The sequence below is a fragment of the Apteryx rowi genome, unplaced genomic scaffold, assembly GCF_003343035.1.
Source record: "Apteryx rowi isolate R43461 unplaced genomic scaffold, aptRow1 scaffold_542, whole genome shotgun sequence".
Lineage (NCBI taxonomy): Eukaryota > Metazoa > Chordata > Aves > Apterygiformes > Apterygidae > Apteryx > Apteryx rowi.
This window is the reverse complement of record NW_020450808.1, coordinates 584,506-609,790: the sequence shown is the minus strand read 5'-3', so window position 1 is coordinate 609,790 and position 25,285 is coordinate 584,506. Positions and strand designations below refer to the sequence as shown.

General features: G+C 35.9%; 1 protein-coding gene across 1 annotated transcript in view; it reads right to left on the bottom strand.

Annotated features, from left to right (window-relative positions):
* Positions 1-25,285, bottom strand: part of LOC112973430 (lipoxygenase homology domain-containing protein 1) — a 39,651-nt gene that overhangs the window by 1,683 nt on the left and 12,683 nt on the right. Inside the window, exons 7-17 of the mRNA XM_026081316.1 lie at positions 23,325-23,400; positions 21,659-21,735; positions 18,189-18,292; positions 16,001-16,174; positions 15,138-15,350; positions 14,354-14,531; positions 12,513-12,665; positions 7,195-7,397; positions 3,355-3,441; positions 1,143-1,275; positions 712-863 (exon numbers count right to left, since the gene is read on the bottom strand). Coding sequence (XP_025937101.1) covers positions 712-863; positions 1,143-1,275; positions 3,355-3,441; positions 7,195-7,397; positions 12,513-12,665; positions 14,354-14,531; positions 15,138-15,350; positions 16,001-16,174; positions 18,189-18,292; positions 21,659-21,735; positions 23,325-23,400 — 1,550 coding nt within the window. The remainder of the gene's footprint in view (positions 1-711; positions 864-1,142; positions 1,276-3,354; positions 3,442-7,194; positions 7,398-12,512; positions 12,666-14,353; positions 14,532-15,137; positions 15,351-16,000; positions 16,175-18,188; positions 18,293-21,658; positions 21,736-23,324; positions 23,401-25,285) is intronic.

Genomic DNA, 25,285 nt, shown 5'->3' with positions numbered 1-25,285 from the left:
TGTCAGATACAAGTGTTAATTCTCCATAGTTCACAAATGAAGAAACAGACTTTGCAGGTCACTAAGAAGGCTAGTGGCAGAGCTAAGTTTAAATTCAGTAGTTCCAGAAATTCAACCATATATTATTGCAGAAAATCTGGATGATGTATATTTTATTGATAGACATTTTCTATATTTTCATTTGATTTATGATGATATATATATTTTTGATGTATATTTTATATTTTATATAGGAAATCTGAGGTACATGAAAGACATATGACTTTAAATCTGCCCCGCATTAATCAAAATGCTATATTACTGTGGGTTAAAAGAAATACATAACAAACAGTCCTACAAAGATCTGAAGTCATGGTATGAATCTGTGCACTCATTTGCAGCTAACTGTAACTCATTATACCTTAACAGAAAATGCTTTTATATTCACAGGTAGCTCTTCTTATCATCTTAGGGGGGCTTCTTCATAGCATTCCTTTTCCCCTTTCCCTGCCTTGGTTTTCACTCATTATGGTCATCGGTCATTTCCGGATTAGTAGAAACTAATTTTCCTTAGTTCTTAAAAAATACTTACCTATACCTCTGTAATATTTATTATTAGGATGTTTATTATTAGTATTAGTGTTATTAGTATTTATTATTAGGAATTATATGTTAAGACCATGTAAAAGCTGCATACTTCTATGACTAAGCAATTTTTTCTTTCAGACTTACCATTCCTCTCTGAAATTTCACTGGTATATCAGATTTATGCAGAGGTCTTAGACCAGTATCTCCTCTTTTTCCATAGATACACAGGTAAACTGTGGAATCCGTATCAGCTTGCTCCAAGTGGCCAGTGTAGACATCAACATGGTATAAAACAACTTCCAAGAATAACCAAGAGAAGAAAATAAAAGTTATGTGCAATCACAGTTCATTCATAATAACCCTTCTAGCTTAATGGAAACAATGCTGCTAAGTTTGATTTGCAAAGAATTTGCAGGAATATATTCTCCAAATCTCAGTCTAAATGTCTGGTTTTAAGACTGCTAAGAACACATTTATGAATATACGACACAGGCAATATAATTCAGATGACACTAAGACTGAAAATCTAGTAATCAATATATATGTAACTGTGCAGCTGCAAACTACACACATACTTGGATAGACAGGTTTTCCAGCTTCCACCACTGGAAGTTCACAGACATGATCTGTATTATCATGAGTCCTTGACAACCACGTGTTTGCTGGAAAATTCAGTATTTTCTTGCTCTTCAGATGTTGCAGTGTCACCTAGGGAAGAGGCAATTCTAACTATTATTCCGTTCACTGTTTCTGTTTTTTTGCCTCCCAACAGCCAGAAATACTTTTCTACATCTTTTTTCTATTTCAGAAACTAATTAAATGATCCGTAACTATGATATACAAAATTTCAGTGTGAAAACATTTTTATTTTTGCTACTACTTTATCACTTGACTCATCACTGGAGAGGATCTTTATTCACATCTGTGGTATTCCAGTTGAAACTGTCAACCTCTATTCTTTGAATATGTCACGGACTTTAAAATTATCTTCTTCTGGGAGCAAGCAAACTTGCAATTGTAATTTGCCTTTCTGATGTAGCAAATGTCACCTATTCTGATTTCTGTCCATGGGTCATCTCTATATAACACTGAAGTACTGAAAATTGAAAAGTACTGAAATACTGAAGACTGAAAACTGATTTTCTGGAAGAAGCAGAAACATTGACACATTTTTATGTTAAAATGAAAACAGGATGAAACTCCTCAACTAAATTTGAACTTTGGCAGGGAGAGGATATGTTGAAATGTGAAATCAATTCATATTGCATTTGGCTCTTCTACAGCAGAACAAAAGAAAACATGGGTGCCAGCAGCCTCTATACCTTCCTCTGAAGACAGTCAGTATCCAAATTCTGAAGCTATTTGCCATTGTACATTATGATAGTTGGCTTACTTGTTTCATATTATTAGAGAAACAGTCCTTCTCCCCTTTTGGGAGAGCAGTTATTATTGGTCTTGAATTATAACAGAGCTTACTACAGTTTTTCCATAGGCCTTCAATAGCAAAAGGAAATCAGTGCCAAAATCTTGTCTCTCTGTTTTGAATGTCTGTGTGGTATGCATAAGCTTTGTGATTAAAATTATGAAAACAAGTATTTGCACTCAAATTCTAACACTTAGAAAACCAGGACAATATATGCCTTTATCTCACTTTTCCAATAAAATATTATTTTAAGCAAAACGAACAAACACTTCTTTCACCACAAAGCATGTGTTTATTCAAACATGAAATACTTCAGCAGTGATTCTTAATCTCTAATTGAACATACAAGACTCCAACTTTGAATGTTTATTGGTAGAGCTCCCCCTGCTGAGTCATAACAATAACAAATTATTAAGTGCTTTGCCTGAAAACACAGCTTTTAGGCTACTTTATTCCCTCATATAAAGGGAAATCGTTGAAATCCCAGAGTTACATGATGAAATTTGGACCAAGATGTTATAGAAATGTTCTGAACCCAACAGGATGGAACACAGTATTCCTGCAACCATTTGAGTAAACTGAAATGTTTAAACTTCTATTCCGTTTTGATATCTTTACCATTAAGGCCATTGGGTTAATGTCAAAATCTGTTATTACTGTGTAATTGTGGTTTTCTAAATCAAGCTTTATAAGATGAACGACAAGCCAAAGAATAAGCTTCTGTGTTTTGCAGATTCAAGGTAAGAAACAAATCACAATTTCTTATTGTCAATTCTTAATGAAATATTACATGGGGGTCTGTGTTACCATTCATTAATTTAATCTATCAATCAGGCATGCTTAAATATCATGAGAAAAATAAGGCTAAAACAGAAGCAGAAAAGAAGAATTAATTCACTGAATATTTCAGCAGTTTCTTTTTCCCTAAAAACGGTCATAAATGTGAGATACGTTTGGGCTATCTATAACCAACCCATTCATGACCAAACTTCATACATGCTTTGCACATAGTTTTCACAGATAATTGTTGTTCCACCATTTTCAAATTTTCATAGCCAGAATCTATAGCTAGGCTCTCCCTAACAAACACTGAAGAAACACTAAAGCTGGCATCTACAAACTACACAAGTTAGGAATAGTTGCAAAAAATGATATAATTTCCAGTTTTCAGGGGACTGACTTTGTATCAGTGCTTTCGTCACCTTTAAAGCAACTTGAGAAGAGAAAGCCCTAAGAATGTCTCAAAATCAGCATTTTTTGGATTATCCATTCCATTTTTCCAAGATATAGCTTCATGAAAAGACAGGTCGTTAGTTCATACATAAATTAATAAAGCAGAAAAAAATTCATCATAAAAATCTCACCTTTTGCAAGTTCCACTCTGATTGTTCACTTGCTCCTTCATGTTCAATTCTTATTTTGTAGATATTCCCAATGCTTTTTATTTTAATCTGAATTAAAAACAGAACAATACAACATATAATTATAGACAAAAAATATGTAACTTTAAGCTTGTGAGGTAGAGGCTTCAGGCTGATTAAGGAAGGCCACCCATTGCAACTGTATCCTGTTGATGAGGAAAAGCCATTTCGGTCTCCCATATACTTTGAAGCAGCATCTCAATGGCAAGCACAAGCCTGTGTATTCTACGCCTAAAACTGCCAAAGCCTTCGTAACACCTTGCAAAAAATCCTAAACATTTCATTTACTTTATTTTCAGTCACCACATGTGAAAGAAGTCAAAAGTCCAGTTCTCATGTATGCACAGAACCCATTTGTCCTGTGTTTCTACATTTTGACATTCATTCAATTTGGGCCATATTACTGGAAAAAAATACAGTTACATAACATGTGAAAAAAAGATACATAAAATTGCATGCTTATTTCTGCAGTTGGTTCCAGATTTCTCCGAACCATTACAACATCTGAGTGTACAGGAACAGTACACCACATTTGATTGGCAGATTTTGGATTATATGGTCCAGTGAAGAGACTGCTCAAATTCAAACAGATTTCTGTTACAGTTTTAAAAGATTTTACCTAAAATGAAATCAAGATGCTTACAGGGAAAAACTCTTCAAAGTTTGTACAGTAAAAAAAAAAGAAAGTTGGTGAGAGCCCTTCACAAGAGAAATGAGGAACACGAAAATAAATCCACTAAACCACAAGTCATGAATCTTTCATAATGCAAAACAGCAACATGACCATAAACCCTAGTATGTCACAGTATATGAAGATATAAAACTTTTGGAGACCTTAAAGAACAAGCTCTCATAAGCAGGCGGAAAGTCATTGATACTATCTTAAGCTTTCTGTCTATGGTTTGCATTCATCTGCACTTTCAAGCATTATATGGGCTCTTACTCATGAAATCTATACAATACTACACAACTCTATCCTATCCCACTTATCTTGGGTTTATTTGAAGTTTAACCATTATTTAAACTGAACATAAATCATTTTAGATCATTTGTAATAGACTGCTAGGAAAGGAAAAGTAGATGCATTATCATATTATTTCTCAAATGTAATGTTAGTAAAAGGTTGGTAAAAGCCTATTCCATTCCATGGTTTATTTTCAAACAAGCTATTGAAACTGTACAAAAATTATTTTATTGCCTTTCTCTTAGAAACACCTACTGGCATATTATCCACATATTCTTTATCTTCATTAATAAAAAGCACTCTTTTCAGAGGTCAGAATTTCCTCTATTCTTACATCAAATTTTAGCCCCCCTTAGTGCTTTTGGTATAATAAATTTTTATGTTATAACCATAATGTTACTATGCTTTAGTCAAAGATTTCTAAAAGAAAAATCCAACTTTTACTTGTTATTACTCTAAAGTACACTGAGTAGTCCATAGCAGTTGTTTAAGAAGAATTATCTGTGGAATTCACACCTGTATTTATATTGGCACAGATGCTATATCAACCTGAATTTCATTAACAAAATAAATAGCAGCTCCAGACTTGCAACACTAATGTGATGTTAATGTTTTACTCCTTTCCCTTGGCCTAAGAAAATAATTTTGTTCTGTGGAGTCAGATTCGGATACCCTTGTTCATGCTGCTTAATATCTTTCTCTACAAGTATTCTTATTAAAGTTAACAAGGAGACTTTTGCATTAAAGCAGTAGTAAAGTAATGGTGTACATACAGGTTGACGGAAAAAACTATTACTGTTGGCATTTGCTACATATTACAAATATATACATTAATCCACTTCTCAAGTAGTATGAGAAACTGTCTTTTCATTCACAGTACTGGTGTTCGCTGAATATGCATTGCTGTCATGTTTTCTGCTTATTCTAATGAATCCCTCCTTAGCTTTTTTGGTTGTATGGTCATTTCAAGTACCAACTCAAAACCTGGACTTTGTCAGAGTGCAAAGAGTGCCTTCTGCCCAAAACAAGCAGAGATCTTCCTTATCTGGCCAAGGGAAGAATCCTTCTGGAACAGTTAGGAGGCATAAGTACAGCTAAGTGTCTCCAAAGACGTACAAGTCAGGCTTGTGTTAGGAACTTTTGTCATGTGCACAGTCTTAGAAAGGATTAAAGGACAAGGCAATAAGTACTCGCATGAGTAAGGTGAGAGAGGGAAGGCCATATATGAATGCTTTTCATTTCTCAAGACAATTCTACTCAATTTTGTCATGGTTGTGCCTACTGTTGGCAAAGTGAAAGCTTAAACTCCAAATTGCCTGGGTTACCACAGGCTTTCTTAAACTGTTATTTGGGTTTTTGTTTTTGTTTTTTTCCCCTAGGACTCAGACAGAGCTGTAGTAAAGTTGAATACTTTAAAAGTTAAAATTTGATATCTTTTGCTCTATGAAACATCAGTGAAAATGTATCAAGCTCAAGGATGCAAATGGTAAAAAGTAGCTTTAAATTTAAAAAGCTTTGCATTCCTATTCTCATTTCAACACACTTATCCTGCTAAACAAGTAGAGGATAAAGTTTAAAGAGAAAAAAAGAAAAAAGACCTCTTACTCATAGACGTTTTCTTTGTGGTTTTATCTACTGCAGACTAAAGAGTGAAAAGCACTTTGGTGACATTTGTTATTTCATGCCTGAAAGCAATAGCATCAGTGTGATGTAAAGAATCATAGTAGTAGCCCCAGGTGCTGATGGAAAAATTCTGCTCTCTCACAAGATCAATATCCAGAGTGCACAGCTCCAATGGGCAATAGCTTTGATAGAGAAGAGAAATTGGTCCATATCTTCAAGAATGTATGGATTAAGCATACATGGCAAACATGCCATTATCCAACACTGCTTAAGATTTATTCACTAGCTGGGAGAACGGGATTCCCAGTAGATGATAACATAGAGCATACACACTTAAAAATGAACGTTACAGCTGGTTATCTTCCTACTATGCCCTATTCATATAATGTATTATTGTTATATTTGACAAAAATGATCTTGGTTTGCTCCAAGACTGTATTAGTGGAGTAAGTGCAGAGAAAAATTTAGCGCAAAATGTGAAAAGTATCACTTCTGCTTGAATTATCTGAAGACAACAACACAATACATGCATCTTACACAGAAAGCTTTGAGCAAAACAGCAATTTTAACCTCTCTGTAATTTCCTCTCAGCCTTTCTAGACATAATTTTATTTACAATATGGATGGGATGTTTTTAAATAATTGCAGAACTCTTTGTTTTCAAGATAGGATAACACACAGGTTATTGTACTCTTAGTAATCCCATGAATAAAGCTTCTGGTATTCCAGCTATTTATAGTATGGTGGCTGAAAAATGGCCAAGTTGTATCTTTCATAACTGAACCAGTTCCACAGTATCCATTTTCTAGTATGTTTTGAAAACTGTATGCAAGAACATTTCATTACTAAAGATCTCTAAATTATATATAAGCCTTTCATTAGATATAATTTGTTTAGGAGTGGATAGTTTCTAAAGCTAGTTAAAATCAATTGCCTTAAAGAAAGCAATTTACTTCTGCAGTTGTCCCATTTTGGCTACTATATGAGAACGGGTTAAAAAAAAAAAGAAAAAAAAGAGCATTTCTTCTGTTGCTAACTATATGCATCAACCCAATTTAATGCAGAATGCATAGAGATTAGATAGAGATTTATTTAATGCAGTAAACACAGGAGAAAAACATTTTTTCTTTTCACATGACAGAACAATCTTTGGAAAGGTACCCAGTAAAATAATGTTCTTAGCTTTCATTAGCTACCTGGAATTCATCCTCCTGCCTGGAAAGAAACAGCTGCTCTCTGTTGTCCTTGACAAGAGTTATTGGTCCAGCTACTCCTCTGTCTCCATATATCCAGAGAGTGACATTTACTTGGGTTCCTGAATTTCCTGTCAGCACTGACACTTTCCATTCATCATCTGAAGGAAAGGGACGCTCAACACCTTGGGAATTTCTCATCTCCTCTGTGAAATACAAAACATTAGTGGGAGATCAGAATCAACATGAAACTGCCATTCGCTGTTGTAATGTCAGCACATAAGGAGAACATAACAGAGAGGGGATTATATTCTTTATGGCAAGTGAGGTAGTCTAAAAAAATTGATTTATGTTTCTTGTCTAGAGCAAAATGTTCTGATTAGTTGAGCTACAAGATCCAACCGGAAAAGAACAAGCATCTCTCACATACACTATCATCAGACTATTTTTTTCTAGTTTAGAATAAGAATGCTAGTATGGAATTACAAACATCAGATCTATGGAACATCTTTTCAATAATACCATCACTATCCATGAAGTCCTCTCCACGCATCCAGGAAGATGGAGTCCTTGCCCCCAAGAACTTATAATCTAAGCACTAAGTTTGAAAAGATGAACAAACACATTGTCTAATATACTGTCTACTGCAGGGGTTCCTAAAGTTCTCTTCATGAAGCCTTTTCATGTGGCTACAAAGAAACTTTTTAATATGCTAACTATAATGAATATAATCTGCACTGCAGATTAATTCTCTTTTGTTTCTCCTAGCTCATTCCTCACCCATTAATTGGCTTTCTATAAACTGAACTTTTGGAGGCCACAGGCTCCAAATGCATAATGGAATTCACTTAGGATATCACAGAATTTATAAAAGCCAGTGATCCTTTTTTGTTCAAGAATTCCCCAGTGCATCAGCATGCAGCTTCCAGCTGCACTAGATAACTTGCTATCAGAACCCTCTGCTTTTTTCTTTGCTTTGTTAAAATACTAAGCAAAATAAAGCAATGTGTATGACAGAATTTTGCAAAAATGATCTGACTGTACAATTTTGCTAGCATTAAAATAAAAGTGTGAGGACAAAGTGAAACACAGTTTTGAATCCCTGGGATTTGCTTCTTATAAAACTTATATGAGCAACAAATTCCACATTTTGCTGAAACATCAGTGAAGCAAATTGGATTAGTGAAGATGATTGATTCAGTACTGAGGCATGGTCCTGATCTTCCCTTTTAATTTCCTCAAAAATTGCTTTTATCTTATTGGATAAAGGCTTTTTTTAACTAGTTTTAATATTAAAAAAGTATAAAGCTGGTTGGACTAGTTATGTGAAAAGGTTCTTCTATACTAGGCTAAATCACACTTTGAAATTAAATTGGTAACTAAACCACTGAACTTGAACTATGTTCCAATAGCACTGAAATCTTAACCTATATGAAATTTCACAAGAAATTGCACAAGGAATTTTAGTGGAATATGATACAGTAAAAAGGTCTACAATAAATAGGGACTAACTTCTGAAGTTAGGGTGAATTTCTGCCATGGTAAAGACTCTAAAATTTGGTTAATTATTTTTTTAAGAAACTTAGAGCTGCACTAGTATGACTTTCACAGTAGTACTTTTAACTGTAGTAGTATAACTTCAGAATGGTTATGGCAATTTAGAAATAGGAAGAATGTTACAAGAATTGCTGGTTTTATTGTATTTTTCATCATGATTGAGAGTAAGCTATTCTGAAAGAAAAAAAAATCCACATACTAAAAATAAACAAAAGATAAACATCTTTTTTGTGGTTATATGAATCAAAATTTCATGACTCTTGTCCATCAGTGACTGAAATAATGGAACTATGACCACATTATGGGAAGTAGTGTTACTTTAAGAGCATGTTAAATTTTGCACCAAAGCAACCATTTTTGAAAATTTGACAAATTTAATTTAACATATTCTTAGGGTAACATTACTTCCCATAATTGGAGTTCTCCAGTTCCTCACTCACTAACTCAGAGCCAGAGCTCTTTCCAGCTATCCAACACCACATCTTACTTACTTAGGTAGAAGATGTGACCCACAAGTATTCCCCAGTAAACAGATTAAAATAACCATGAAATATACTATTATTCAAGAAGCATAAAGAATCCCAAGCTGCTCTGTATACCTCATTTTAATTAAAAGAATTCCATACTTTGGCTATTGCTAACCAAAGCATCTACTGCAAGCAAAGAACTCTGTCTACATACTGAAAATAATTACCGTATTCTTATAATGCTCAAATAATTCACAGACTTGAAATGCTTTTTGCATATACTGGCTCTTCTTACAAATGACAATCAGTAGCATTGATTTGCTACATGCTAAAAATATTCCAGTCTGAAAAGAGGATTTGATGGTTACCCTGGATTAGTCATGGGAGTTTATACACTTCAGGGCACCATGATGTAAATCCATTGTGACGAAAATTCATTCTGATAAGCCTGCATGAGAATGATGGAGAAGTCACAACCCTCCACAAAGTTTCATAAAAATCACTTTACTTCTGTCTTTACTTATCCTAAATCTAAAACAAAATGAAAGTGATCTGGTTCAAGAGATCATATGATTGAGTGGCAGTCTTGAAATAACCATCAGAGAAAGTAATGTCTAGAGCAGAATCTTGTGCAATAACGTTAATGCATTTTATTACGTTCTTTGGTATCATCATTTCCAATGTAAATCAAATGGAAATCAGAACAGATCTTATTTCCATATTATTTTACCCTGTAAATAAAACATATTAAAAATTAATAGTAACTAACAGTATTCCAGACATGCAAGAAAGGAGCATGCAGGGTATAGAAATTGCTCCTCAGAGACAATTTGTTAATACTGAACCACAAAGTTGTTCTCAGAGTCATGGGCTGTGTTGTCTCATGAAAGCTGATGGGACCTCTACCCTCAATTTTAGTAGCACATGCAGGCATGTTTTCACCAACAAAATTTAAATATGATTTCAGAAAAATAGGGACAAGCAAAGAGGAAATCCCTAGTACCAAGTTACCTGGGAAATCACACAATATTCCTGCATGCTCACTAGTTGATAGAGAGTATGGCACTAGTCTATATGTCAGTAGGGCTGTTCTTTTTGGCTTGCTTTTGCATCTCATAAATGAATAAGATGGAAAGAATTTAAAAAAAACCACCACTATTGGTTTGAATCTTTAGTGCCTTCTGCTTCATGTCCTTTATCCCTAACCTTTTTGTGCTCTTCTAACTGTATACAAATTCTCTCCTTTCTGCTTTGGCCAGCACAGTTGACCAGTCTTGAGCCTGCCATGTGGTGTTTTACACGTATTTTAGTTGAGTTGGTCTCTGACACCCACTCTAATCCTCCATCTTGTGAGCTGTTAATTAGAGCCTGGGACCTGTCACCATCATTGTAGGTTGAAAGCACTGCCTTGAGGAATAGAGAATTCGCACTGCAACAGGCAAAGCCCCTGCTGCTGTAGCAGTTTTCTGTTTAACTATCCTAAAAATCCTAAAACCAGTATTATTTGTGAAAGCAACAACCAGAAAACCAGAGATCAGTTAGTAGACCCAGTCATAGAAAAGATGGCCTGGACAGTCTAAGGGTTAATCTGCTTTAAGTTTGGATGTTAAGTATACAGCTAGATTGCATACTAAATACAAAACCTCAACCTTTTCTAAATGTTAACTCTGAGAGCAAAAAAAGCAGATGAGTATTTAATCAATATGGACTAAAAAATTAAGGCTCACCCCCCAAATGCCAATAGTCAGTTAGTTTTTAAAGTATTCTGAGGGAAAACATCTGATTAAATATGAGCATTTTTTTTGAAAGGCAGAGTAACTTTAATATTGCTATTCATTTTGCATAAGCAGAATCCACATTTATGAATGGCACAAGTACTTCTAACAAAGTGCTATACACTTTACATAACCAATTTTATGGTAGATATTGCTTCTATAAAAGGATCTTTTGTATCCAAACCTAAAAACATTCTGCTTCTGTAAAAAAAAGGTTTGATGATTTGTGTGTTGTTGCCGTGAGTTTTAAATTCAGCACATCACACTATTTGCTGAACACTTTGGGAAGGCTTTGTGACACAGCAATTCAACATAAAGTCTCATAGATTAGAAATTGAAAGTAGGTGTTTTGAGCTAAGAATGGAAATATTGCCATAAACATTTAGCAGTAATTAGAAATAATAATACACACATATGCTTTGAATTCAAGCAGGATATTTTGATTCAACTCAAATTATTTAAAATCTTTCCTTATACTTCACAAATACCCTAGGAATAAGTATGCTATGTTTATCATCTGGCTCACGTTGGCATAAAGGTTACATGTACACTTCAAAATAGCAGTCTGCACAACAGGCCAAAACCAAATTAGCAACCCACACAAATAATTTGCTTTATGAATGCCTTTGGGACTAGCTCTAGGTGATTACGCATGTTCTCATATACTGAAAACCCCAGCATAATCTTGTCTTTAAAGCACATTCAAGGGGACAAACATTTTTCTGCCATGTGGATGTGCCTCAATGTCATGTGGAGCTCAGCAGTTTCTATTTACCCCATCTGCTTTTGATGATGATATGACACAATTCAGGCTGTGCAGATACAGTATCCTTGAGTACATCAAAATAAATGAGGGCCGGGAAGCAACCTTGATCATCCTAACTCCTTAGCACTTGTATCACTGCCTGACTGTTTTGTTTAGCTCTTTAGTCAGAGCTTCTCTGGTTACTAGGATGTTGAATATTCCTGGAAAATTTTTGAAATGGGGAAATCATTGCCTTAGACCATTTATGCAACTTCTCTAGCTCAAGGAAAGAGAGTTTTTTTACTCTAGTAAAACACAATTGGTACATGATCACTTCAGAGCCATGACTAGAACAGTATTTAACTATTCCTACCTGCCTAAACATAGATATGAAGCTAGCATGCGGTACAGCAAAACCTTATTCTTTCCCCAGTGAATGAAAAAGAAGCTAAAAAAGGATCTGACATAAAACTGGATAGCATAAATGGGAAATATTCCATTCCCTTCAAAGGACTTTGGCTAGGGCTCTGTATGATATTAGCCTACTAATTTAGGCCACAGAATAGTTCATAGGAAGAGGAAGAAAAAACAAATAGATGGCTAGATACTTAGAAAACAGTATTGTGAAATTATTTAACAGTTATATGCTGATCATTGTCTAATCAATAAACCAAAAAAACCCCTACTCATTGACCTGAGATAAGTCCCTGTGAACATGCTTAGAAGGCAGACATAATATAGTGCTATATAAGAAATATTTTGTAAACTATTGCTTACTTGTGGGTGGAAAAGTTAAAGGGCTTTGGGATACTGGCTTCTGGGCTGGTTGGCGTTCAGATTGCTCATTTGCTGGTTGGTGTTCAGATTCTCTGAACTCTTTTTTCTTTTGGTTGGGTGCTGCAGATGTTCCCGTAGGTTCTTCACGGCCAACTAAAACAGTGAAATGTAAACTCTGTCACTAGCTACAAATCATTTGCTTTTTCTTGCTCAGAAGCGTCCCATATATGCAATGCCAAACACTAATAATAGATCTCACGATTGTTCAACACAACAGATGCCAAAATCTTTTCTCTGTGTACTGCACAGCCACTAGTAATAGGCCTTCATTGTTAGCAGCATGCCATGAAAAGTAGAAAAAATATGGCATGCCAATAAAAATCCATTTACTGTTTTGAAAACCTAAGTAACAATTTAACATTGATCTATGAATCAAACGACTTGCTCAAATGTAGTTTTCCTCAAGATAAGCTTCCCACCCCCCTGATGTTTCCTTTCTTAAAGTGGAGAATGCTGAAATGAAAACTGCTAGAGGCCATTTCTGATAATATGAAATAGCAAACAGACAAATCTTGGTTGCTCTGACAGAAAATATTAGCTCCTTTTATCTTCTTTTTACTGAGTAACAGGGATTTGGGGGAACCTGAGCCTGTAACAAAGTAACATTTAGCTTTATTTTAATGGCATCGATAAGCACTGCTTTGTTAAGAACTTCCACGGAAAACCCAGTTCTCCAAAAAGGACAAAAGCAAATTCTTTCCTCATTTCTACAAGGACACACTGGCTGAAATATTCTTGTCACTTTGCAGTCCATAGGGACTGAATGGTGGGGATGTCATTACAGCGGTTTTTACAATGCTTCAGTGTTTCTTGGTCAAAATATGCATAAAACAGAATTAATAGTAAGACAGATTGTATGTTATGATACTTTCCCACCACTGATCAGAGCATTCTAGATGAACCTGTTCTGCTTGTGTCTGGCAAAAATCTGACTGAATTAGAACTGAAAGCTGATGGCCAGTTTATCACTTTCATGTGATGCTTCATTTCTTGATCTCTGTCGCAATTTCCACAAGATATGAATATAAATGCTGTAATTCCAGCATCTTCTGCAGTTCTAACTCAACTCAACTGGCTATGAACAGTTCACCAAATTAAAAACTTCGTTCTCCTAAAGGAACTAGAGCAGGAGAAGAAACAAGCAGCCAAGTGATCAAGATTGAGAGAGTGCTGAGAGATGATTTCTGGGTCTTAGCTAGTCAACTAGAATAGTTCAGCCTACTGAGGGAGCTTTTGACTGCTCACAGCTTTCACATCTGACTATAGGACAGAAGAATCAAAACACTTGGGGGTGGGGGAAGTGTGAAGTATTTTACATCATTAAAAATGAAACCATACTGATGACTGCCAGGTATACCCTCTCTAAAGTCTACTGCTTTCCTCATAAAAATAGGAAAGACTGTGGTATAGCTGACAGCAAGACAGCATCTCCCAGGCTTCCCTGATCTGTGCCCAGAATGGAGAACGGACCCAGGAAGTCAACTCCATCTCTATCTTGTCACCTGCTAAGAGTCTCATACCCAAAATTTTATTTATTCAGTAAAAAAAATATATTTCTTCTGCATCATTTACTCTTAAAAACAAAAGAAAAAAATGGAGAAAAAATAACTAGCCACCCAGGAGAAATTAAGTGTGGGTACAATAAACTTTTCACCTTTAAAAGTACTAAAACACAGCAAAGCAAATTGTGTAAGCCTAGCTTTTATGTTTTTATGTTGAATTTTGTCAGTCAAAAACACTAATCACTAAAAAAACCTCTAACATGTTAAGAAATCACATACATTTGATGACCTGTGGATAGAATATAATGTTTCTCTCTCCAGTGTGAACGACTGGCTTAGCCTGGCCATCCGGCAGAAGACCAACATAAATTCCTTTGTTTCGCACTGATTCTAGACTTACAGATCCACTTTCCAAATTATGCTCAATTTTAAAGTGACAGTATTCATCACCTGTGCCCTAAGAAATTGAAAACAGAAACATGAATTCAACAGTTGAACTGATGTAGCTAGGGAAACTTGGATGTTTCTTAAGACTTGAATACTACTTTCTTCTCATGACATTTCTAATTTAGGTTCTTCTCAATGTGTCATATTATTACACAAACACACATATCTGCATCTTGGCCCTATTTATTCCTCTATTCTGACAAAATAGAACTGTTCAATAAAAGCTGGCGACACCCACCATCACTCCATTGCATCAACATCCTCCCCAAAAACTAACATCAGTATAACTGTAGTTGTTTAATAGAAAACAAATTAGTGCAAAAGAATCTTGACACAGTCATCATCTAGCAATAGATAGACTTCAATTGCATCCACTTTCTCAATAGTTCAAAAATATAAATAGATCTTTAAAATCAAATGTCGAATACATCTGACAACTTGCCTTTCTGTATTTCCCTCTTTCCTTGAGCTAATGAGGGAAAAGATCTGAAAATTTTTAAATCTGAGCAATGCTTTTATCACATTTTTGTCCAAGCAACTCAAAAAAGATTCACTCCTATCACTGACAATTTACTCAAATAACATGCAGAGAAAAATACAAACAGGAACTGCTTACTGTTCCATTACACTGGCCATCTTTTATCTTCAAATACATTCGTGGGTTTCTCACACTCTCAAACATGCAGACTCCAGAGCTGACTTTATGCACCTTCCAATAGGATTCCTGCTGCTGACGTCCTGCTCCGCTGCAGCTCCCATCAGGCCTAAGGGAGAGAGCCTGGCAGAGGCTTGTGTTGAGCAGAATGACGGCACCGTGGTGAAACACAGCCTTCAGATCAGAGACAAAACGTCCTTTGTCAATACCATAGCATCTCTCCACATTTATCTTTGTTATTTTTACTGTCTATACTGATTTTTTTAAGCATTTTTTCATGTGTTTCCATGCATAAAATGTAAATAAATAAGTCCCAAATAATTCAAGTATAACTTCAGCCTTTGAACACGTGCTGTAATTCTGTGCAGACACTAACTTGAACAGTGGAAGCCCTCCACTACTCCACAGTTTCACTGCTCTTTACTGTTTAGCAGCATAGCATAACATTCAGAGCACAAGTTTTGTGGCAGGTTAAGGAATGTTCATTTCAAATTGAGTAATTTCCCTTGCAGCTCTCCTGTATGTACCTACATTCTTTCTTTTGGAAGGTTTTCTTAAAATGTCGAGATACATCTTTTATTTCTCTAGGTTTGAACTCACCTTATTTGCATATACCAGCCACAGGATCTTCATCGTTTTCCCTTGAAGAACTGTAAAGGAAAACTTCTCAAGTAACACCTACCTGTTAAACTGTAGTTTAGCTCCACCTCGTGGAAGAGGATCACTGTTTCAGCTTGCAATCCTCTGAGATTTAATTAAATACAATCTGCTTTATAAGGGTAAATTTCAAAAGGGTCTTCTTAATGTCTCTCCACCCACCTTACCTTGACATGCACAGCAAATTCATTGGAAAGTCCGGCATAGCCAGTTGTTTCATCAGCTACTTTGCCTTGAAGACTGAATGTAACAGTGTGACCTGGATTCCTGGCTGACTCCAGAATGACACAGCGATTCAGTTGAAGGTGAACAGACAGCTCACAGTGAGTCTCACCTTTGCTCTAACATAGTCAAAGTCAGAATAATCAATGATATGAACTATAACACATGGCAAAATCCAAATCAAAGAGTATGATGACATAGTTTCGGTATCATTCAAGTTTCTACATTACAATGATGCTACCAGTTTAATATGAGAATGTTCTTCTGTTTTCTCAAGCTTGCTTTTTCATACTTGCAGTTCTAAAACCGAGAGGCTTAAAACTGTAGACTCTATGGAATGTCAAAATACAGAAACTTTCCATCTTAAGATGACACAAATCAGAGGGTAACATGAAAGATTCTTGGGTGTTCCAATTAGAGAGAGAGTCACAGCCTAAAAACTTGGGAAAGGCAGATGGAATATAAAACAAATGTACACAGGAAATGAACTAACTTAACTGTCTACCACCAAACCTCCTTCATTTGCTTCAGTGTCCCTCCTCATTAGTTTATATTGTTTTTCCAGATAATACTTATGGAATCATAAATTTTATATCAAAGACTAAAGCAACCCACTATCCATGCTTATCTGCTCAGATTTGCAGGCTGTGATCCCATTGTATGAAAGAAACAATATACAAAATATATACTTAAGTATTTTATCAACTTCATCATCATTCACATATTCAAATAAAACTAGGACTTTAATGAACATTAAATACAAATAATAAACCCAATAATTTAAAAGACTTCTGGTTTACATAATTTCACGTTTTTCAGCATTTTTAAGAATTCAAAGAATCAATATTTCTAGAGAAAATTTTCATTTACAAGGCACTACATTTTGAAGAAAGAGCTTCATCCTCCAAAAAACTGTCTATCAGATCCAATATAGACTTTAAAAAGTAAAGGAAAAATTGGATGGATTTTAGAGGTGATTGTGAAACAAGTGAGCCAACATGCCCTGAAAAAAAAAAATTAAGTGTGTATTTCAAGGTCAACTGTAATCTTTTTATTGCCATTTTGGTTTATATTTACATGTCTTCATTCCAAGGACCTCAAAGAATTTTAAATAAAAACAGTATTTCTCACATTCCCTGGGAAGAGAAGCATCTTGCACTTGCACTTGCATTAAAAACAAAAAAATTGAGATCCAGTATTTCAATAGGTTGATCAAGCTCCTAATGTGTGTCAGGAACAAAGAAAAGAGAAAGCTGGAATTCAAGCACCCAGTTACTACCCTGTTGTAGTGATACATACTGCATGCAATGTCACAGTCTGCAAGAGGTTCTCTTTATCAGAATTATACTAATGAACATGAACACTAGAAAGTCCTGCAAGGGGATCTGACAGTTTGCCTGGCACTTGAAGCTATTCCCACTGAGACCTAATTCTGCTGAAGGCATTCTATTCCCTCTAATGCCAGTGCACATCATGTAAGAGAGGGATGGGGCTTGCTTTGACTGTTAGATTATTCACTGGTTAAATAATAGAAAGGGAAACAATTTCTTCCATTGTCATTAGGGAGTTCCATCAGAAAGAACTAACTTCTACAACTATATTTGCCCACTTGCGTATTGCTAGTGCTGAGAAAGAAAGGCAATAGAAGCCTTTGAAGAGGGGATGAAACAATACAGATCAAAACAAATCTGGAATATTTCAGTTGGCTTATGATAGGCAGGTTACCTAGAAACAAAACATGAAGGAAATAAATGGACATTTAAAATCTGTCCTTAGAATTGATACTTATCCAAAAAGAGGAGCTATTTGGGCATTCCAAGTATCTTGTCAGCATGTGACAAGTCAATATAAATCACAGCTTGGAACAGTCTGGTATTCCTACACCAAATCATTTAGGCCATTAAAAAAATTCACCAAGGATTAAAAAGTAAACTGTGAGAATACAGACCCTAAACAAAGCCCTAGGTCTGAATTTGCCTAACCAAGGGCAGTTTCCTGGGTTCTTTCTGTAGTTCTTAGCTTCTTATCTGACTGGAAGCATGATTATTTATTAGACAGATTAAAAAAAGCATTATTTTTAATCAGATAATGAAATGTTATCATGAAACAGCAATCAGTAAGAGCATTTCCTACCTTTCCAGTTACATAGCCATTGACAACAGCAAGAGCAAGATGTGGCATCTGATGACTGCTGAATATACATATATTTCTCCTTTTGACAATTACATCAAAAAGACCTAAGAGTTAAATGAAAAAATTGGTAGAAGCATGAAAGATTATTAATTTGTATTTGCATCTAATTACAATGAGTGATTTATCATCTTCAAGGGAAAAGAATGAATTAAGTATTTATTAACTTAACAATTTGACCTCTGATCAATGAATCCCCTTTTCATTCATTTAGAAGAGAGCATCTAGAGACTGCTATCAGTCTCTCTGCCTGGAGGAAAGTAACCCTGAGAACTAATGATAAGGAAAATGTTCTCTTGTTCAGAGTATATTTTTTAAAAATTCCATAAAAAGGAAGCCAGGGATGCCAGTGTAATTAACTGGGTTATAGCAACTGAATTTATGCAATAAATAACACATAATGTAAGTAGCATAAAACTCTCAGGTAGTAAAACAAAATGCATTTTTCTATGTTCAGATTAGAATTTGTAAAGCAAATCTTGCAGCATGGCTCATGGCTTCTAAAATTTTAAATCCAGCCAATATTCTTAATGGTTATCTCTTCGAGCTGCAAAATACTGATGAAAGCTAAAGCGATGACATTTTTATTGTCCCCACCAGCAGCAGCTGATTATTATAACAACTGTTGTACCAGCACATCATGTTGCCCTGTTTGTAAGCTGCAGCTCTCTCCAGATGATTCCGGGGTTGCTCATGTTGTAAGATTTTGATGGTGTCATTGGGAACAAGAGAATTATATACAGGCAATGCTCGTTGCGCCCATTGGGATGATGCCACAATTTAGAGGAGGCCTTGGGCCTAAAACACAGGTGGGACTTCCAGCCCTCAGAGCAACACAGGAGGTGACATGTAACTGTCAATTGGGTCTTCTCTGTTTTAGATAGAAATAGAACTTTCTGAGAAATTAAAAAACCCTGGACCAAATCATCACCTGGTATAATCTGCCAGCAGCACTTTGAAGGCCTTTAAAATATATTGCTTAAATCTGGTAAAGATCTGGGCTCATGTTTATTAATAAGCAGTTCTACCAGTATCTGAAACATGCAGTTTCCTATTAGGAAAGACAAGTAGAGGGTTTATTTTGGAGGACTTTATACCCAAGCACATGCAAAGAAGCAGAGCCCCAAAAGGAAAATTTAAACCCCAGTTTCCAAGTCAATACATTTACATTGACTTCTGCTATAGACGTTTGCATGTTTGAGCCACTATGTAAACTACTGCACATATGAGTAACCCAAACAACTCTGAAAGAAACTGAGGGAGGAAGATGTTGCTCTAGAGGCAGAAGAGTTATGTGATAGGTGCCTACATTCATTTCGTACTTGTGTTCATTTTGTACTCTGACATATAAAAATGGGTATACATAGTTACTCCTGGGTCACTGTGTCTACCCCTCTGATATCAGGGCAACTTTATAATATTGTTCAGAAAAATCAAGCTTTTTCTGATCACCAGTTTAATTTCTGAGTATTACTAAGTCTTTGGGAGGCTGCAGATCATATTATTCATGGAACCATTTTTCTTACTTCCAACCTGATTAATTAACAGCCAGCTTACACCAATTTGGTTTTGATCTAACTTTGTTTCTAAGATATTTAATTATACTTATTATATTTAACTACTGATATTTGTGGTAGTCGTGCATCAGGTTTGGCACAGTTACACACAGATTGATCATATTACTCATTTAAAATTGTACAGATAAGATTCATGGGGCTTTTATACATAAAATAACATGTAAAAATGCACTAAGAATGTACAGAATGCAATAAAAATGTCACATGTTTATGTCTGAAAATACCATTAGTAATACGTGAACTTACAGAAAGTACATCTAGATTAAAATTGGGAAACAGACTGCAGTGTGAATTTGAATTCTGCATGTCAGGAGATTATGAATTCTGTGATGTCTTGTGAAATCAAATCAGACATAATCCATCAATCAAAGACACAGCATTAAAAAACAGCAAAGATATGCTTCCTGCATCAGCACAGCTTAGAGACCAGATTCCTACAAGCAGTTAGTTTGTTCTTTCACTGAGTAATTCACAGTTTGTGATCTTGAATGGAGCTCCTCAAAGGAAGGACATTGCCGGGCAACTGTTTTTAGGCATTTGAAATACTCTGAAGTGCTAATGCCATAGAGAAGAGATTTGAGTTATTCAGTGTTCAAATCACTGGACAACTTGAATTCAAAAACCAATACTGATAACTCATAAAAATAGCTTTAGCAAAATAGAGTAAAATTCACTTCCAATGCTTGGTAATACTACCGATCCCCCATATTATCCATTTGAGTTTCTGAGCGACAGTTTTTCTGGAAAGCTTTTATTGGCTATGCTGAGGAGTATTTCACTGCTCTGCCTGTACTGTTTCATTTGTCCTGTAAGATTCTGTTCTGTCATCACTTCCAGAAAGATGTATGTAAGGTCCCAGGAAAGATGTGAGAAAGGCTGAGCAGCTTCATCACTACAAAGATAACAAAAATGCTGGTGCCTGATCTGATACTAGCTAGAATAAGTGTCAATAACATGGTAAAATGGAAGCTGATTAACAGGAGAAACTGGAAGAAGAGCCATTAAAACCAAAAACAAGGATGAAACAAAACTGAATTACACCTGGAAATGTGAAATTATTAGTTGTTAGTTTTGATGGATCTATTCTAGTTATTGAAGATTTTAACTGTTCTTGCCATGGCAGTTCCATCAGAGATTACCCAAACTCCAGGTGACAAGAAGTTTCTATTTTCTAAGAGAAAGGCAGTGAAAAGATATCATATGGGATTTTTTTTCTTTTTTTTATAGGTAATGTAAGCATATCATTTGTGAGTTCTTATAGCCATTAATATGTGTAAATATTTTAATGAAGAAAAATCATTATTATAATGATCTACTCCTATTCACAATAGGAATCACTACAGGAAGATCACAGTGAACAATGAAGTCCTCCTTTCTTGTATGTTTTATGCATAAAACCAGATGAAAAATACTTTACCATATTTGTTTTTCTTGTCACCAAGAGCATCAACTTTCCCATCTGGACTGAGGCATATGAAACCACAGGTGAGCCTGTTGTAGAACTGAAGTGTATTGCCTTCTTGAAACTTCCACTTTTCAGCAGCCCACTGGTTTTGTAAACAACAAGAAGAAAATACTTAGGAGAAGATGAAATACAGGAATTTGAGGTATATGAGAACCACTGACCCGATTTCACTCAAAGCCTAATTTGAATATTATCACATCAATAGTTTAAAATAACAATAAAAAGGTAAGTTCTTACACTTTCCTCTCTCTTGAGTTCCAGTTCTTGTCCTATACAGACAAAAAGCATATGATTAATTCACACAGCATCCTCATGCCCTCTGACACATCTGTAGTGAGGCTGGGTTCTCCTCCCTTCCAATTTTCACTTACTTTCAGAAAATGGGCTGGCATCTGTCACACTCAGGTCTCTAGCGATTTTGCCATCATCCTGCCCATGGTCCAGCCATCTAAAAACCAGAACTGATTTCAGTATTATAAACTTTACTGGTAATTCCCACAATACTCTATGCATGATATTTGCATGCTAAAGCTTCCTGTTGTGTTCATTAAGGTCCCAAGGCTGCCAAACAATATAAAAATCTGGCTTTAAGGAAATGAGCTTGATTTTTGCAGAAGTGCTTTGTTATTTTTTCTTTTCTTTTTTTTTTTCCGTTCTTGATGAAACATATACTTAAATGTTTTTCTGGATTGACATACAAGTGCCTAAGCCAATTATTACAAATCAGAGAGGTCAGATTGATCCCAGATAAATAAGAAAAGGTGCAGTGGCATAATGTTTTCTCTTCCTGTCTACAAGAAGGCTACAGCAGGATGAAAACTTTACCATGTCCTGCAAATCCCTACACAGGAAGGCAAATCCAACATAGGCAACACTCCCACTACATCTCAGTTACACTTTTACAATGCCTTTGTACTTGCTTCACATATACTTACATAAATTAAGTCTAACTCCATTTGAGTTAAAGGGATTCACACATTGTGAGAGCAATATCAGCAAGAATGGCATCAGGCTCTAACAATAACTAGCACATACACTGTATTTTTCTGCCTGAAATGGATTTGAACTCTCCCTAAATTATGTATGAAACAAGCATTATAGATCTCTTCATAGCAGTCATCTCATCTAGAATACAGAATCAAAATTAGGTCAGGCAAAGATGAGGTGCTGTATCTGATAGGCAGAAAGCCCTTACTCACACATAAATCAGTTTCAGTGTGCACATCGCTCACTCAGAGCTGTCTCAGGCAGTTATTTATTCACTCAGAGAAGTGAGAGGAAGAAATAGAATTGAGGTGCCACTGGCAAGCTGTAGCTGGATTCATACGTGACTGGACTTTACCATTCCTAATAGTTGCACTGATCTTTATCAATTACATTTTTTCCTTAAGGTGTTGAGAATTAATCAGGCATAGATAAAATTAGAAGTGAGCTATAGAATAGAAGATTCAGAAGAGCAGCAGCTGCAGGGGAAAAGGCAGGGAAATTAGGATTGCTTCAAATTATGTTGCAACTCAGTAACAGACTATAAGGCAAACAAGAGGAAAAGAGATGCACTCAGATAGCTACATTAGTGATAGCCATTCCACAAAATCTTGACACCTGATCCTGAGTTCACTGAACTCAAAGTCTCCCCACTGACTTCTATAAAGTAGGCTTAGTCTCGTAGAGATACAGCAGTCCACTCTTCTGAAAAGTCTTGTATTCGATTACATGGAAGAATGGATCTGCTGGTGTCAGATCCAAAGTGCTGGATATGGGGAATGTGCCAAAAAAGCACCTATTACATATTTCACAAGGTGCAAGAATGGAAACTTCCCATGTAGGACTTTTCATTGCTTATTCATTAGCTCAAATGCACCAGAGGTTAGGGTAGGTGGAACCTTTTGTCATCAGAGAATTGTAAAAAGAATCAGATCATTTCAGCTCACTTTTTAGGAAACATGCATTTATCTCCCTTGACAGGACATTTCAGAAGAAAAAACATGATTAAGTAGAGCTTTATTAAAAACCTAACCCAACTGAAACACTACCAACCTGTGACAAAGGAAAGTATAATCCAGATCTGTGACAGGATCCTTGATTACAACTTTGTCCAGAAACCAGCCATTTCCTTAGAACAAATTTCAAAATAAAAATTAGTTTATGAGCAACAGATTTAATGAAGTCTGACTTCCTATGGCTTTCTCTCTGGAACTGCAAAATCCTCAGCTCCACTGGCAGGTTTCTAGTGCTGCCCTGATGGCTGTACAGGAGACAGTACATGTTCTAGCCAGTCTGGAGTTAGCTTACAGGCCTGCAAGCTGCTTGTTGTCTACCTAGCTGTCAAGGCCGTGAGGACACATCCCCCTCCCACGGATTTGGCTGCCTGTGCTCAAGGCCATTTCTTTGATATGGTACAGTTCTGAGGCCTTGATTCAAAGAGCTGTGAGAAGTGGGGCTTGGCCCCTCTTTGACCACGAGCTGCATTTAAGCTCAGACCTTCACACATGGTCCTTGCCTGAGCTATGTTGCAGCTAAACTTTCATATACGTATTCCTGGCCATGAACCTTGATGATCCTGACCTCTTGATTTGATTTCCTGGATGATCTTGGATCTGCCTCATCACTATGAATTTGCCTGATGCCAGGTTGTTGGCGGACCCCAGTTACCATCACTGAACCTGCTCCACTTTTCTTGCACAAACTATGGGACTGTGTCTCTTGTCTGGAAGGTCATTGCCACTGCCTGCCTTGCTGTCATCCATGGCCTCCCTCTTTCCTGTGGAGCAGCTTTGCTGCTCCCTGACAGTAGCAAGCCAAACAAAACGTGCCATCCTTCAATCGCTGGAATAGAAAGGATAGTAGGGAGAATGATTTTGGTGCTCCATTCAGCTTCTGGATCCTTTACTGGAGAATGTGTAGGTCTGTTGTAGGAATTTGGTACCTTGGAGACCACCCAGTGGGGAAAAGGAGATGCAAAAAGAAGAGATAGACAGCTGAATGTATAAACTTAGGAATGTCTCCTTTGGAAAACAGACTAAAAACTAAACTGAAAATGCACTGTAAATTAGTCACATATTTGACATTATTCTGATCTTAAATTATACTTTAATTATACTGCAGCAGTGCTATGTCAGCAGTAACCCATTTTGCTTAGATCAGAATCAGGCTCAGGAAGTTTCAACACAGACAAACCTCTTAATGTCAGGACTTCCAAAGACTTATGCCATTTTATACAGACCATCCAGTTAATTTTTTACTGAAAATACGTTAGCTAGTGCCCTGTATACTGTAAGGTAAACAAAATTATATATTGTATGGATATACTAGAAGTGCAGGGGTTTTGAAAGTGAACTATTCCAGGTCCCTATTGCTTTCTATTGCTCCTTATAACTCTTATTTAACTTAGCCATTCTAGAAGACTTTTTTTTTTAATCGAATAAAAATATCAACAAGGTTAGATAGCATCTTATCAAGATACTAGCACTTCCTCTGATTTTTAATTAATTATAGAACTAATATTAGAATTTATATAAGAAAAAAACAATTCTCTTTTGAGAGTTCAAGGAGTTAAATACTGCAGTATTTACTTAATGATGAAACACTGCAAAAGATAGTGTAATTCTTTGGAATATCTCAAACATCCAAGAAGTTGAAAGGATAATCATTAGCCAGTTTAAAGGGTGCACACCACTTCCTATTCTATGGGGCTGTATTGACTGGCACAAAGAAAAGAGAAAAAAATTGAGTTTTGATGCTGTTGATCTCTGTTTACTGCTGTGAATCAAGCACTGAAGGAGTCCACCACAGAAAACCCCTTTATGACATACAAAAACATCAGTGTATATTGGGCTCTCCTTTGAAAGCAGCTAAGGGAATTGAAAGGCTCGAAAATGGAACCTATGTTAACATGAAGATCTTAAGGTACAATGAAATATGGGTGACAAGCCAACTAAAGAGCAAAACAAAACAAAACAAAAACAAAATATAACTCAATTACTGATCAGAAAGAAGGC